General features: G+C 32.9%; 1 protein-coding gene across 13 annotated transcripts in view; it reads right to left on the bottom strand.

The window, feature by feature from the left end:
* Positions 1–16,231, bottom strand: part of LOC141452374 (neuroligin-4, Y-linked-like) — a 232,185-nt gene that overhangs the window by 20,713 nt on the left and 195,241 nt on the right. For all 13 annotated transcript variants that reach the window (XM_074124418.1, XM_074124423.1, XM_074124422.1 and 10 more), the window contains 3 exons: positions 11,487–11,639; positions 11,064–11,213; positions 2,574–2,624 (listed from right to left, as the gene is read on the bottom strand). In XM_074124418.1, coding sequence (XP_073980519.1) covers positions 2,574–2,624; positions 11,064–11,213; positions 11,487–11,639 — 354 coding nt within the window. The remainder of the gene's footprint in view (positions 1–2,573; positions 2,625–11,063; positions 11,214–11,486; positions 11,640–16,231) is intronic.

Genomic DNA, 16,231 nt, shown 5'->3' with positions numbered 1-16,231 from the left:
TCTAGGTCGATGGAATAGGAGAAGTGGGCCTCGAATGTCGTGGCTGAAAGATCTGGTGTCAAAACTATGATGAGAAAGTGGGCGTGGGTGGCTAAGAAACAAGAGAAATGGAGAAGAGCATTGAGAGGGCTAAAGCGGCCTTAACTAGGCTGGAATGCCACCAAAGAGGAAGAATAATCAGTAATGTGGATGGTCTTTTGAGTGGGGAGGTGGACGCGGGTGGCAAGAAACAGGAGAAGTGAAGAAACAGCTTTAGTTCTCCGAACTTTTTTGTGGATTTGTTAAATTATACTATAATTTATACTATAGTATAGTATTATACTATACTATAGTATACTATTAAATTTTTTAGGTTACCTGAACATCATATTTCTTTCTAATAAATGCTTTTAAATTGAATTTTTCCAGAAAATAAAGCACAAAATTACGGAAGGAATAGACACTCAGAATTGGCATTTGAGCTCGCCGTTGAACACAATCCTAAATATTTACACAAAGATTCCGATGGATGCATGTAAAATGATTGGTTATTTTTCCGGAAGAAGCTGAGTTTACTGAATGTGTGAACAACTTCAGCCAAGACTTAACAGTATTCTTCTACCCTGACAGTAATAGGAATGTAGGCGGGTTTGCTATGATTATAAGCAATAAGCGTGCTATTGGATTAACTTGTAACCTTTTCGTCTTCTCACTATTATTATTGTTATATTTATTTTTAATTTTGTTGGAACAAAAAATAGGTGAAATTATTTCCTGGGCACGAGCTCTTTACAGATTTCCTCAAGAAAGTCTTCTTTTTCCCCTTGAGAACGCCCAATTCCAAAAAACATCGCTCAAGAATCTTTTGTAAAGCGCCGTATAAGTTGCAAACACGTTGTCTCTTATCTGGGTATACCAGTACACCAGCCTAAAGTCTAATTATTTAAACGATAGAAATCCTTAAATAAAAACACTTTTATACGTTTTCAGTGTTTTGTGATGTTAGTGATCAACCGTAAAAAAAAAGTTTACTGAATAATTTAATTCCTACTAGCTTAAAAATAATAAAAGTAAAGAAAACAATTATATACGCAGAGAACTATTTCAATTCGGACAAACTAAGTATGAATGAATGTATACAATAGAATCAATATTTCTATGGAGTAGATTCAGTGATTGGACCAATTGTAAATCTGAGCCAACACTGAACTATTATTTTACAACACTTCATGTGAAATTGACATATATATATATATATATATATATATGTGTGTGTGTGTGTGTGTGTGTGTGTGTGTGTGTACACAATAGCTAACTTTGATTTAGCTGACTTCAGATTTAGAACTGTTTGATTAGCAAACTTTTTCCATAAATAATATTTGAAATTTATTATTTCCATGCAACTACATTAATCAATTTTAATTTAAAAAGATATATTAAAAGAATTAAACCGCGAAATTGTGAATAGCTCATGCATAATTTACATACCATTTGGTCCCTTTAAGAGCTACAAATGATACCGCCTACACAACTTATTACAAATTAAAATCCTTTGCTTACTTGATACTCTTGGAAATTTAAAAAATATCTCCCCCCTCCCCTTTGTATTGAATTGTTACAATCATCCCAAGCATTTCCACATCACTTCTTAAAAAAATGTATACGTTGCTGATAATTCCACTATTCATTGTTATTTTAATTCAATGCTTCAAGTTATAGATTTATGGAATATCCAGTCAGATTGCATTTGAGTTCAAAGACCGTAACTGAAATTTCTATATCGTTTAAGTTACTTTACTTACTTTTATAACAAATATATAACAACAACTTACTTTTTATAACAAATAAAATATAAAATGAAGTGTTATGCTCTCTACATTACTGTCTAAAGTAAATAAAATAATTTTTATCTTCTACACTACTCATCTCTTCTGGTGATCTTCCAAAATTTTACATTCCTGCTGTTGTATTTCCAATAATAGTTTTAGTTTATAATTGTGAAATGAGTGTACTCTCAGAAAACATCTACATTGCACTCGTTTAAGAAGCCCTTTACTTAATATTTTTTATAGTTTCCCTAAAATGATAAATTAATGATTCCTCAGTAGAAAGAAAAGATAGGTGTACATGTTTGCTAGTTCACTTTTGTGGATTGCCAGGAGCAATACTCCACTGGGACGATGATGGGAAATGCATGTTTTGCTTGGCTGAGGAAGGCTTACCGCTCCACGTTCTCTACTCTAGCATAGCAAGAGCGAGGTTCCTCAAATTAAGCGTAGAACAATTGCGAGACTCTTCTCAAGCAGTGAAAATTTGGCTTGCGTCTATGCTGTGAGCCATTAGTAAACATTGATAAAAGAAGAAGTTATCGTAATAACAATTCCGTAAGCATCGCTGGAATTGATGGGCCATTTGGTTAGCTCTCCCGTAATTTATTCCATACCATATTTGTAAAGAAACTTACTTTAGTAAATGCTTGGAAGACTGAATACCTTATACTTCGTTCAGAACCGAGTTTAGATAACTTTGCTAAGAAGTTACCTCTAAATACATAGGAAATTAACAAATAAATTTATGAAAACCTGCAAAAATACCATTTTCTCCTGTAAGAGGCGACATCATTAAGTAGTTTATTGCGACAGCTCCTGCAAAATGAAAGTAAACGTTAGTTTAATTATATTTTGAATAAAATAATATGTCAAGGAAACAGAAATAAAAAATACAACGGTTTCAATTAGATCTGACGCGACGAATTACTGACGACCAATTTAAGAATCCAACCTCACCTTACTTATACATAGTGTTCGTTACTGTCACGATCAAAATAAAAGAAATTTGCAAGAAAATAAGACATCTAAAATGATCTTATCATACACTGGACCACACCTCTCTGTCATACAACATCTAGATAATCTAGGTGAATGAATTCAGGGCCACACCAGGAGTGTCATCCTTAATGTTTCTCAATTCATTGACTTATTACTTCAATAAAAATTATTATGTGTTTGAACAAACAGTTCTAATTTAAATAAATACGTAAAAATACAAAAATACAGATTTCAGGTTTTGCAGCAATTTACTCAAAAGTTATCTACTTTTAATTTATTAAGAAAAAAGTTAATACTTCTCAGGAAATAACATCGTTAAGGTACCCTTTCTAAAGCTACTAGGGTCCAATCCAATAAACATATAATATTAAAACTGCAGTAAATGCCAATGATTTCGTTCGTCATGGAATACTTTTTACTCTCATCAATCTTTATAGACGAACACCTATATCTAGGTCAATAATTTTGACTTACTCTTAAAAAGCTTCAATCACGTTAATATGAAATTATCAACAACTGAATCCTTTGAAACAAACTAGCTATGATGAATGAAATCTATGGAACTGCCCAGCATTACGGATTCAACCATGTGATCTCTACAGAATGTATTGTTAAAGTTCTCACAAAATAGGATAACTGGGAGGACATCTTGAGCACACAATTCTTTTTAATAGTAAGCTTTATGTTATCTTTGCTTTGTTATTGTACTCACTTAAATAAAATGGACTAAAAGTTTGTTTTCTTTCCTTCAATTCCGGTTGACAAATCTTTTAAAATATTCGTAGCATTCATTTTAAACGTGAATTTTTACAATAATTAACAAATTATTTAGTACTTTTATTATAAAGTACTGTATAAAAATTAAAAAAAAAAAAAACATTCTGACCAGATTGTTTGCAAAAAGTCCAGATTACAACGTTTTTCTCTTCGGTTTCATTGCCCTAACTTGGTTAAGCTCTCTATATACAAATATTCCTATCCAAACTACGATAGTTCTGCGCATGTACTCTTGGGGATCTAATTCTAGCGTATTAATTTTAAGGTTTACTTGTCTAAATCCAACTTTTTGTTTTTTAATTTATATATTTGCTTAAGGATTTAATCTTGTCGAGGCCAAATATTTTCTTGAAATCGATTTATAGTTCAGGCCATCATTCGTCAAACTTTTTCAAAACCAAACAATGAGTTTTATATTGGTCTGTAGAAGATATGTAAGAACTATTGCTTTCGATTAACAAATTGAATAAACTTGCAATCTTGAGAACTGTTGCAAGCAGTTGCGATCATATTCTTTATATGCGCAAATAACATGTTTTTAAAGTGAATATTTCATGCATTGATTTATTTCAAACGAATATAAAGCATATATATTTGGAAGATAAATTGAAGATGTTACCAGATGACTTTTTCATGTACTAGAGGCCCTAGATAGGTAAGAATTCCACCAACTTAAATTTACATTTGAACGGAAAACTAAAGGCAAAATATTCGCCAGAAACAAGATAGCGCAGATGAATGTAGAGTAGGCGTGGCGGATTGGCTGCACAGGGCAGACGTATGTTAAACTCGTCCCATTTCGTAATTAATTTCTCCCTTGAGTCCCCATTTAATCTCCAATTAGTGAGGGGTTCTACGTTGTCGGCCCACGTCAGAACTCGGTTCTGAGCGTACTGGCCATGTCAGCATTTACATAATTCAAATAACTTCCTCCATTCATAGCTCCAAGTTATCCAAAATCATCCATAACTGACGATGAAATAAAATTTAAGTCACTAATCCAACATCCTTACCAACTTATCTGTAAATTAGGCCACTATGATATTTATTATTCCTTCTAGATCCGGAAAGACCAGCTGTTGTAAACTATTCTTAAACAAAAGAAGTCTCCCATCACAATGAAATAAATAAAACGGTTGTCTTCTATTCTCTTTGTATCATTTTTTATTTTTTTTTTAATCGTTTATTTTGTTACAATCAACGCATTTTTAAGCAACAATAATAACAATAAACAACATAACATATAACTCTCAGAGTGGAGAAGTTACTCAGCGGTAACACTCCAATAAAATTTTACTTACTAATGACTCTTGTCATCGGGAGAGATCGCGAGGCCACTGTCTTTTATGACAAGAGTGTTGTTTGGAAATGTTCTGGAAGATTGATGTTGTATGGATTGTATGTTAAGATGGAATTTTCTGTAACGTGTTTAGCCGCCTGTGTGACGAAAGGAATGTTAAAGTCTGTACAAATGGTTTGATTGGTAACATAGAAAGGAGCGTTTACAGTTGAGCAAAGAATTTTGGACTGCAAGGACTGGATTTCAGGTCTGAGCGTTTGGTTGAACCCCACAGTTCGATACCATAAGTCCAGACTGGCTTTAATATACATAAGTCTTTTGTTTTCCAGAGTGAGTTTTGATCTGTTGTCTAATAGTATTTTCAGTTGTCGGAAGCGTCTGTTTAGTTCTGTTCTCTTAAGTTGTGTTGAGTATTCCACGTAAGTATTTTGTCAAGGTAAAGCCCAAGGTAGCGGACTACGTAGACTGCTGGTAAAGGAATAAGATTGTAAAAGACAGGAGGAAGAGTGATACGTCAAATTACCTTCACTGGTAATGTTTTGAAATTTTGTCTCGATCAGTTTTATAGCCCATTTTTTGAACCACTTTTCTAAGGAGGTGAGGTGGGACTGAAGGTTTCTGTGAGCTATTAATGGATCTTTGTTAGTAGATAAGAAGGCAGTAACATCAGCATAGGTGAGAAGAGTAGTTTGAGGATGAGTTGGTATGTCTGAGTAGATAGTGTACAGGATGTATAAAATTAAAACTATTAATTTTGAGCCATTGCCTTTTTTATTTTTTCTAGTATTCTACGTTTTTGCTGTTGTCAATTCTTATACTACAGCGTAATTTTTGGTTGAGTATTTTTACGATTGAACGATGTAACGAAAAATGTCATTAAATTAATGCAAGATGCCACCTAAATGTGGTTGAACACAGCTGTTCTGTTCTCCGTTCAATGTGACTCAGAAAAACGAAAATTCACTGGATTATATGCATACATCTACTAAGTAATTAAGTGATTCCGCTGCACGACTCTTATGTGGAATTTTTGGCGCTCCTTCGTTCACCAACCTTAACTGACGTTATATCTTCTACGATAATTTCGTTCATCTTCATGAATCGATACATCATTTCCCACTCCAACACTTCGCTAGGTCCTCTAAGTACATACAAACATAAGCTGTTCTGCTGTAACTCAGTATATCGAACATGTTGAACTTCAATTTGTCAACTCCCGCTCTCTCGGCATAATATGTTCTTATTAAGAATATTCCCTAATTAACAGCTTTAAAGAATTAAACGAAACTAATTACATAGGTTAGCTACCAAGTAGTTCAAATGCTTACTTTATAAATAGAGATCTGATGTAGTGTATAGAATTCATATATTATATACTAAAAAATTATATAATTGCATTCTTTCTCAAGAAATTTCCTGTTCCAATTACCTTAAAAACAAATTAATTGTGTTTACCTTTCATTTTGAATTTATTTTTATTCAGTAAATAAAAAAATAAAAACAGAATCAAAATCGCTATTCATGCCAATTTAAAGTTTTTAACGATGAAGGTAATGGTTTCTTTACTTGGCAACTTATTTGTAACAACTTATTTGTATGGTGCGGAAAGAGGTGATAAATTAAATACAAATTTAGACAGAATAATTTAGCCACCATTAGCACCAAAAATATTTTATTCTATCTATGGCCTCCTTCCCAGTAAAACAAGGAATAAATTAAGAAATCATAATCAAACAACCAAAGCGATTTACACTGAGATTATTTAGTGCATTGATTTCGCACGATTGAAACAGTATTGATGTCTACAAAATGAATAAATCATTTATTGAGGATTTGATGTAGCTTGCTTGCAAAGAATAAGGGATTCTCTCGTAAGTTTCCACTGATTCTTTAAAACATATTTAAATTTTCTACGAGGCTCTAAGTTAATCAACTCTACCCTATGAAGAAAAAAACCTAATTAAAACGATCCCTGATAAATGATGTAGCGAAAAGCAAGGCCTAGAGTTTTAAAGTCGTTTATCCATTGTTTTGAAAAAGTTTCAATGAAAATAAAAAATGTTTACCTAAATGTTAAACTGTTTTTACGATAATTATAAATAATTTTCAAGAGATTGTTGGTAGAAACCAGAGACTTGATTAAACGTTTTGACAGGAGCCTTAAGGATCGTATAACAAGAGCTTCTTACCACACTAAGCACACAAACCTCCAAGTATAACAAATACCAGATTCGTTCGCGATGAGAGGGGTGCTATTCTGGCACGTATTCGATTTCCGAGCAGGCAAAATGTTGTTTAATAATTATCGAGAAAAAGTTTAAACCCACGGAGTTGACAGTTCACAAGCTCCTCCATCCTCTCTCTTTATCATGCTAAAGTTTCTTAATTTTCATATCTTAATTCTCTTCCGAAAATTAGTTCATTTTTGTTATTATTTGCTTTATGATTCGTAGGAAAAAATATTCGATGTTTAGAGGTCCCAACGACTTACTTCTGAAAAGATTGTGAACTGTATATTTTAAGAAAGTACTACGCTTTAAGACAAAATATAATCAAAGAGAATTTAAGGAATCTAGGATTTGTGTTGATTCCAAACCTCGTAGATAAGAAAAAACTTCAAAGTGTTAATATTTTTTTCTTTTTAACTTTAAAACTAAAGAAATATAAATTATAAAAAGTAGATTCATTTCATTTAGAAATATTTATTTATTAAAATAATTTGGAGCTTACCCAAGATTGGGATGAAACTTTTCATATAAATCACTAAAAACATAAAAGCGGCTTTAATATCAAATGCTTGTTAGAAATTTACTATGAAATTCTAGTTTTTTCTTTTTTGTTCTTGCAAAATAATATAAGAACATTTAATCTTATTCAAATTTGTTGCACCATTTAAATTCTAAACGAGTTATATTAATTAGTATTTTTATTTTAATATTTACATTTAATAAGTATTTGGATAATGATTAGAAATGTAAGATTACAGAAAAAAAAAAATAAGTTGATAAGGAAATTTTACTCTAAAAGTTATAAATTTTGTACGACATTAAGTAAGCAAAAATAATGTTTAAGCCAAATATTTTTTGTTACTGTATACGTACGTGAATATATACATAAATAAGAAGTATATAAATAGTTTGGCAACTAAATATGATGATATATAAATAACTTACGGGCAGAAATTTTTTTTTACTATGTGTGGAAGTTAGTAGAAGAAAGATGAATTTTCGGATGGACAAGCATATATTAGATGGAATAGCTGTCCTATTTGGGAATCTGGCCAAGCTCTTAATTTGCGACTATACCGACCACGTCACCTTTATCTTTAAGTGATTTACTTTGGACTGTATAAGAAAAAAAAATCTTTTGGCGCAAAAAAAAAGTAAATAAAAGATATCATAAATAAGAGAAAGTACAGAAAAAGAAGTAAATAGAGGAAGAAGAACTTAGAAATTAAAACTGGACGTTCGTTGTATTTATACCTGTGTATCTTTAGTTTGTGCCATTAATAGACAAATACAAAAGGCCTAAAATGCTTTGATTGAAAGTAGCAGGTGCTTTACTTGGAAACGCATAATTTAGGAAGATTTGTGAATTCTGTAACACGCTATGTGAATGTAGCAACAGGTTTCACTTATCAATACATTAATTAATAATATTTAGCTCAGAAAAAAATTCTAACGAGGAAATTAACTGCAATTGACAAAAGTTAAAAGATGATCACATTTTTTTTAGAGTAAATAGATAAAAGTCTTTGGAGGACGGCCAATTAGCTTCCTCGATAGGGATTCGAAGGATGTATTTTGGCATCCATAAATAGTTCATCAGCTTCACTTAGAGTTAGAGTCTCCTTAATTAATGTTAGGAGTCTGGAGAAAGGAATGTGAGACCGTATAAGATTACTTTCTTCTTCCAGGCAATCGTTTTCAAGTACAATTGTGAACTTGTATCCTTACAACTCAAGCTGAAAGTACTTATTCGTCCCTTTAACTTTGACGTTCGTTAAAATAATTCTACTGTAAACGTAGACAGGTAGTTGACGTGATCTTTGTTACCATCACTGCCATAGGTTTACACCTACTATAATTGCGGAGTAGTCTGGAAAATGTACAAGCCCATGAGGTTTCCAAGGAGCCATCTCGGTCCAGAGATAATTGTTTTAAGAACCAATTCAGGATTAGGACATTCATTTTAAATCTAGATAGCACAGAAATTAAAAAAAAAACGGATTAGTGATTAGAGTTAGAGTAATGACACTCACACGCGGAGTTCCCGGGATTGAATACAGTTGGCTGGCATTAGCTTTTCTCTTTCTGTACTTTCCCTTTCTGAAAAGGTTGTGGGCACCTTATGTTCTCGGATATTGACTTAAAATAAAATACATAAATAAAACCACGAACCTTAGAATTCCTGTGACAACTCAATTTAGAAAATTGGACACGTTCTTATGCTTACTCTGACGGCAGCAATAAGAAGTGAACAGTGAAAAGAAGGATTTTCAATTGTCCCTTTATTGTGACATATAATTTTGACAGCAGATATTTTTTAACAAGAAAGAATGTAGGGCGTCGAAATGGGAGCTAAAAGCCAGGTGGCAATGACAAACAACTTGCCCTCAGTTCTCCTACCACCTAACCTAAACAAAATGTGGGCCTGGGAGCACTAACATTAAAAACAAACACACAAAGAAATATTTTACACAAATTTCAATATTTGTGCTCAAATTGGATAAACGAAAACTATATAGGTCCCTATATTATACAATTAAATCTGATACAAGCTAAATAAGCAGTGATTCGAATTAATTTAGTAAAGATCTGAGAGAAGTAACAGCTTTTATCAGTGGTATGATGGCTGAGGGGCTTAAGAGACATAAAAGCAAAGTTGTATATCACAACTGGGTTCGATTCCAAGAGGTGGCCTTTGATCTCATATAATTTAATAATAAGAGAAATTTATAGTAAAGTACGTCTGTTATCTGGCTCTGCCCTTTTGTCTGATGCTTAGAGTACAGCCAACCTGAAAAATACAGGTAGTATTGTGAGCAGTAACGATCTAGTACTATCTAAACACGTTGCTATGATGAAAAAATATTTGCTTCTTTCTTTTACCCATTCATGCAGATTTCAAATTTGAGCCTTCACCAGAAATTACGTTCGAATGGATTAATTGCTACCATCATACCCAACAAATAAGTTTTTGGACAAAATTAGAAAAATCTAAGTTTTACTACGCTAAATTTTCCAGAATTTTATTTTCTTATTTGTTTCAAAGAAATTGGTTTGTTTGTTACATTTCTTTCAAATAATTTACATGACATGAAAAGAAGTAATGGTTTTAAATGAAAAGATTTCAGCTAAAGAGCATTCTGGGAAAAATAAAATAGTTGCCTTTCTAGTGGATACTTTAATAGTACATCACACGCATGGTACAAACGTAAGTCTATTTCTTTTATTTGAATCATTTCTGTAGAAAACGTTCTTTAAGCGGGATTGCTTAGTTCGGTAATTTAGTTCTACTCAGTTTATAGTACTCTAACATCTGCATAATATCTAGGAGCGTAAAATGTCTTGGAAGAAAATCAATCCACTCGAAATTAATAAGCGAAAAACGTGAATTTCTGTGGAAACACTAAAGCGAAAATCTGCTCGATTGCCATATATACCTCGTGGGAAATTTTTTACAAACTTGCGGTTTCAGCAATGCTCTTTTTATATAACCTATACACAGCTGGCAGTACGAATAATAATTTGAAAGGAGTCCTTGAAAAAGGCACCATACAAAACTTACTTTTCTTCAAAAAAATTCAACTATAGTCCTCATTGTTAAAGAAAGTAACCTCTTGGATTTGTGGATATACGAGTATTTTTATTCTTTCAAGGCACATCAACATCTGAGGTTATTGGTGCCCAGAAGTTTTTTTCCAGTACACTGCCGGCCTCCAGACAGTGTTCTTTCGAAGTCCATCACAGATGGTGAATTGTCCGTTTAGAACTCCAGCACAAAGCTAACCTCTTAGGATTCACGGACATTGAAACATTTTATTCTGAGCTGTACCACTCCCTTTTTTACAAACAGGCTAATTGGTAATTAATTAGAATTAGAATTTCACAAGAATTTCTATTTTTTACCATTATCGCATAGTAATCTTTGGATTAAAGTAGTATTTGCAAACATACCGGTATGATGGCCAAATAAGGTAACCAGAGTAGGATCACCACCAAATTTGGCAATATTGTCCTTTATCCATTTAAGAGCAGCAACTTGGTCCATTAATCCAAGATTGCTGATAGACTTTGGTCCAGGAATCAGACTCTGCTTCAAGAAACCTAGAAAATAATGAAAATACTATTAGTCAATTTGATCTATTAAGGTCAATTTACTTAAAAATCTATGTAAATTGTTGTAGCGTTATAAATTGAATAAGCGTTGTCGTATCCGTGAAAGTCGGAAAAATACTTTGAACGCTTGTAAAGCTGAAATTTGGGCGATGGCATTAGCTTGTAAAGCTAAAGTAATGAAGGGGTCAATATTTTATTCATAGTATTTTCATTCAATATTTCAATAACATATCAACAACATATTAAAAAAAAATGGCTCACCAAATATTCCTAATCTGAAGTTTATTGTAACTACTATAACATCGGCATATGAAGCTATAACACTTCCGTCATATGGGTTTCCAGAATTCCAGGAGAACGATTCACCATGAATGAACACCATAACAGGCAGACTTGCTAATTCCATTGGGTAACCTGAAAATATTAAAAAGAACTAAGTAGATTTATAATAAAATATTGCCTTGAAATTTATTTTGCAAACAAGGTAACAAGAGTCGCCACGCAGTAGACTTTCACAGTAATGATGTTTAAGTAATGCTTTGTGATTTTTAGCCAGGAGTTACGAGGTTGTACTAACTGTTGCTCTTAAGTAAAGGTTTCTTAACAAAGAAAATGCTTCTTAAAAGTAATATCTTGCATGCAGTTAAGAATAACTAAGACATTAATTTGGTAAATAATTGCCGAGAAGTGAAAGTGTGTCTATGTATTGTTAAAAGTTTAGGATGATCCTGTAGGTTTGGATGGAAATATCAGAGAGCGAAATAGGTTAATTAAGTAACAAACAGAATATTGAGATAGTGATAAATAGTACGTTTGAAAACAATAGGGAGTTATAATTATTCAACAAAGACTTTGATTGGAAGGATTGTACAGGATTTATATTTGAGTTTAGCAGAGCCCACAATCTAGCCATATTTCTTAATGCTAGAGTGTTAAATATTCATTAACTATTTACAATAACCTTTCTAGAAATGTCTTCTCTTATCAAAGGTAGCAAGAACTTACGAAAAATAATTAAGTAATTTATGTCCTAAAAAGATTGCCAATTCTCATCATTATTTAAGCCCTGCCGATTCATTATCCTGAGTTTTACTTGACAAACACAGACTCTTGGAAAATATTTAAAACACATGCCGTGAGGGAATAAATAAATTTTGATTCGTGCAAATAGTTTCATTGCTATATTATAACCTGATGGCACCAGGTGAATATTGCCGGCAGTAATCAAAATGGGCTACAAAGAAGTTTTCTGGGTGTCTTCAAAGCGACATTAGTGAGCGAAAATGTTTCAACAATGCGGCTGAGCTTCTTGATTTCGTTTTTATCCACGAAGATGGCCTTGCAACCAAATTTAACTACATGATCATAGCTGCTGAATGGCTATCATCATGTTCAGGTTAGTTTTTTTTTTATACCGTAATTACAGCAAAATACTTGAGTTCATAGCGTGGTAAATATTCAATGTAAATATTAAGAACACTTTATTAATTAACACTGAATACAGTGTTGTTTCAATATGATTGACTCGTGCTTAATTTGAGCTTTGATTTATAGGAGGGTTAATGATTTTGACTTCTAGCGCATTTACAGTTATCAATTTAGGTGAGAGAGTAGCAAGGGCATTAACTGGCAAGACAGCTGTAACAACTACCAGTACAAAGAGGAGGAGAGGGAAAGGCTACATGGTTTGTTAGGTAGAGAGAGATTGAACGCTTTAAGAAGGCTGGATTTGGTGTAGAGAATGTCGGCTTGGAGAAGCGTCAACCCCAAGCTACGACATCAATTGAGTTACCACAGTCCGGACGTACTTTAGATTCCAACATCACTCAAAACCACCTCTCATCTAAAACGGTCCTCAACGCTTTACTGTAAATTAACTAACTATTTTAGCTTGATTAAAACAATTACTGTTTACAAACCCTTAAAACACACTCTATTGAAAACACAAAATTCTCTTTTTTTCTAATGCCTTCATACACAATACATATATTTCAAAATCCAAATAATTTTTATTGCTAACTAAATATTTTCATGAATATTGATCATCCAGCAAGGAATTTATTAGTTCAGTAGTTAGCGCAATGGTTATCTATGCGGAGATCTCAGGTTTGAATCTAGCAGCCTGTTCTGGATTATCTATTTTTACAAACTTCTTACTTCTATTTCTTAGTTATATAAACTACTTCTTATTTTCTCTTCTGGAACAGGATGATGGATGGTGCTGTAACGAGAGAATTCTGTTCAGAGGCCGGCAATTACTGAAAAGGCTCTGGGTGATAAAATTGGAGAAATATTTTGGCATAAGTATAAGCGACTATAAAGAAGAAGATTATCCATTTTTTCTGGGATCATGGCCCTCAGGTCATACCAGTCCAACAAAATTTCAAAATATTACTTTTACTCTCCGGCGCATCACTCTTCCTCCGATTTTTTATGACTCAATTCCAATTCTTCCTGCCGATGTTGTCCATTATCTTGGGCTTTATTTAGACAAAAGACTGACTTGGAACCCTCACACACGACTTAAACGAACTGAAGTTAACAGGCGTTATCGACTACTTAAAAGACTACTAAACCAACATTCAAAACTTTCACAAAATAACAAACGACTGATTAACAATCTATACTAAAACCCGCCTGGACGTACGATATTGAACTGTGGGGTTCAACGAAACGCTCCAATCTTCAACGAATTCAATCTCTCCAGTCTAAAATTCTCCGCACTATCGTTAACGCTCCATTTTATATTTTATTTTTCAAATCTAACCATCCACACAGACCTGGAAATTCCGTTTGTTGGTCAGGTTGCACGAACTCGCTATAAAAGCTTTCATCAGAACTTGCACTCTCATTCCAATCCTCTTGTCCGCCATTTATTATCTGATCACCATCAAGAACTAAAACGCCAGTGGCCTCACGATTTTCTCTCTTCTGAGGAGAGTAGCTAATCCTAGAGACGACTTAGGGAGTATTATCACTGGGTAACTTCTCCCATCAATTAGTGAGTTTGTAGTGGTCAGTTATTGTCATTGTTACTTATGGCGTATCTAGCGCTGGTGTAACTTAAATAAATAAAAAAATAAAAAAACTCGAAGGACACACAGTTATATGCAAAAGTAAATGATGTGAGCAATTAATTGAGTTTTGCGAACGACATGTAAACCGTGTTTATCACCGCACTTTCTCATTAACACTTACTCACTTATATACCTTGTACAAGTTACACAGACATGAATTATACGAACAAACACTCACTGATACAACAGGCAGCCAAATTTTTTGCTCTCTCAAAGTCAAAGAGACATGTTAGTGCTCCCTTACTGGAAGGATCAATACTACTGAAATTATTAACTACGAATCTATCAGCGTAAATAGAGTCTTCTTATTCCTACGCGCCGCCTGCATACGGTGAAATAAATGATCACAAAAAACAGTACACTAATTAAATTAAATAAATGAATCGGGCAATAAATCATCGTTCTGGAACAAGCAGCTTTTTCAAGTCTCATCTCAAACCATGTACCATTATAAACCATCGTTATTAATCTTTTTAAAATTTAAAATAATATTTGAATTAGAGGTGAAGAGGAGTTGACCCATCTACTCGGCTAATATCCCAAAAACTGTTTAGATAAATCTTCCACCCACTTTATTGGAAAACGTTTATTAACGAATACTTCCCTAAAATTGATTGTAACCAAAATTATTCTTGGTTTTTACAAAATGTGTTTTTTATGTTCCATATGCTAATTTTAATTTGTTCTCCGTAAGTAAAGTTTATCATTATACCATTTTAAGTTTTAAAAACCTTAATAAAATTGACGTTTATTTACCCAAGAACTTCCAACAAGACAGCATTCTGTGAGACATACGTTGTACGCAAGAGATTCCAGAAACCACCGCCAGATGCATCATAAATATGTGTCAACCGTTGCAAGTGTTTTAAGTTTTATAAGCCTCTTTCCTTCTTTTTGAAGGAGATCTGCTAACTCCATTTAAAAGGGATATCCAACGATCGAAATTATTTTACAATTAATACTGTTCATAAAATTAAATGAAATCGGACCTAAAAATATTCATTTGCAATTTATTTGTATTGCCATGTATTTATTCATTTTCTGTAGAATAAATATTAATTTTTATTTGCTAATCAAGTGGGAAAACTTGTGCCTTATTTTATTTTAATACTTTTTTACTGAGTGTTACTACACTTTCCTTTATTATTATTTCACCAAAATATTACTATTGCCTTTTATTTAATAAAAAACACTGGATCTAGCTGTAGCAAGTCAATTCCAACAGCATAATGATCAAACAATGCTTCCAGTGCACTCTGTGAATACTAGGTTGAAAGACGTAGTTTACGTTTTACGCGGTAGATCACTGCACAGTTTAACACACAGCTTAGCCTGTTTAAACCTATATTGATAATGATTAAACTACTATTATAACATATAGGTATGCGTGCATGTGGGTGATGAAAATACTCTCATGAAATCTTTTACTGTTCATATTTTTGGTGACTGAGTCATTGTTTCATAGGATGAAAAAATAAATGCTAATTTCAGTCATATTTTAGCAATTCATTCCATAGTTTCATTTTTTTGAAACTTAAAACTCATACACACAAGGATAATTAGTTGTTTACCACTATAAGATTATACTGTTGAAAATCGCTTGATGTCACAGCTTTACCGGATCCGCACAAAAACCAATTGATAGACCTAAAGTGCAATAAAAGTCATAGTTCAAAAGAAAATCCTTAGCATTGCGCAAAAAGTTGGATATAAAAAGACTTTGAAGACGCACTGCCGATAGACTGATATTCTTGGGACTTATTAGAGGTTTTATGAATCATGAACTTCGGTCAGAACTCCATATATTTAGATAACATTACACGTTCATTAAAGAAAGCCACGATAGCCGATCGGTAAGAGGCGAAGCCCGCAAAGATATGATGCATTTTGTGGTGGTACTGGGTTTGATTCCCGAAGTAGGTCTTGGAT

The sequence above is a fragment of the Rhodnius prolixus genome, unplaced genomic scaffold (genome assembly GCF_049639745.1).
Source record: "Rhodnius prolixus isolate KJV_2025 unplaced genomic scaffold, Rpr scaffold_3, whole genome shotgun sequence".
Taxonomy (NCBI): domain Eukaryota; kingdom Metazoa; phylum Arthropoda; class Insecta; order Hemiptera; family Reduviidae; genus Rhodnius; species Rhodnius prolixus.
This window is presented reverse-complemented; position numbering and strand designations above follow the sequence as displayed.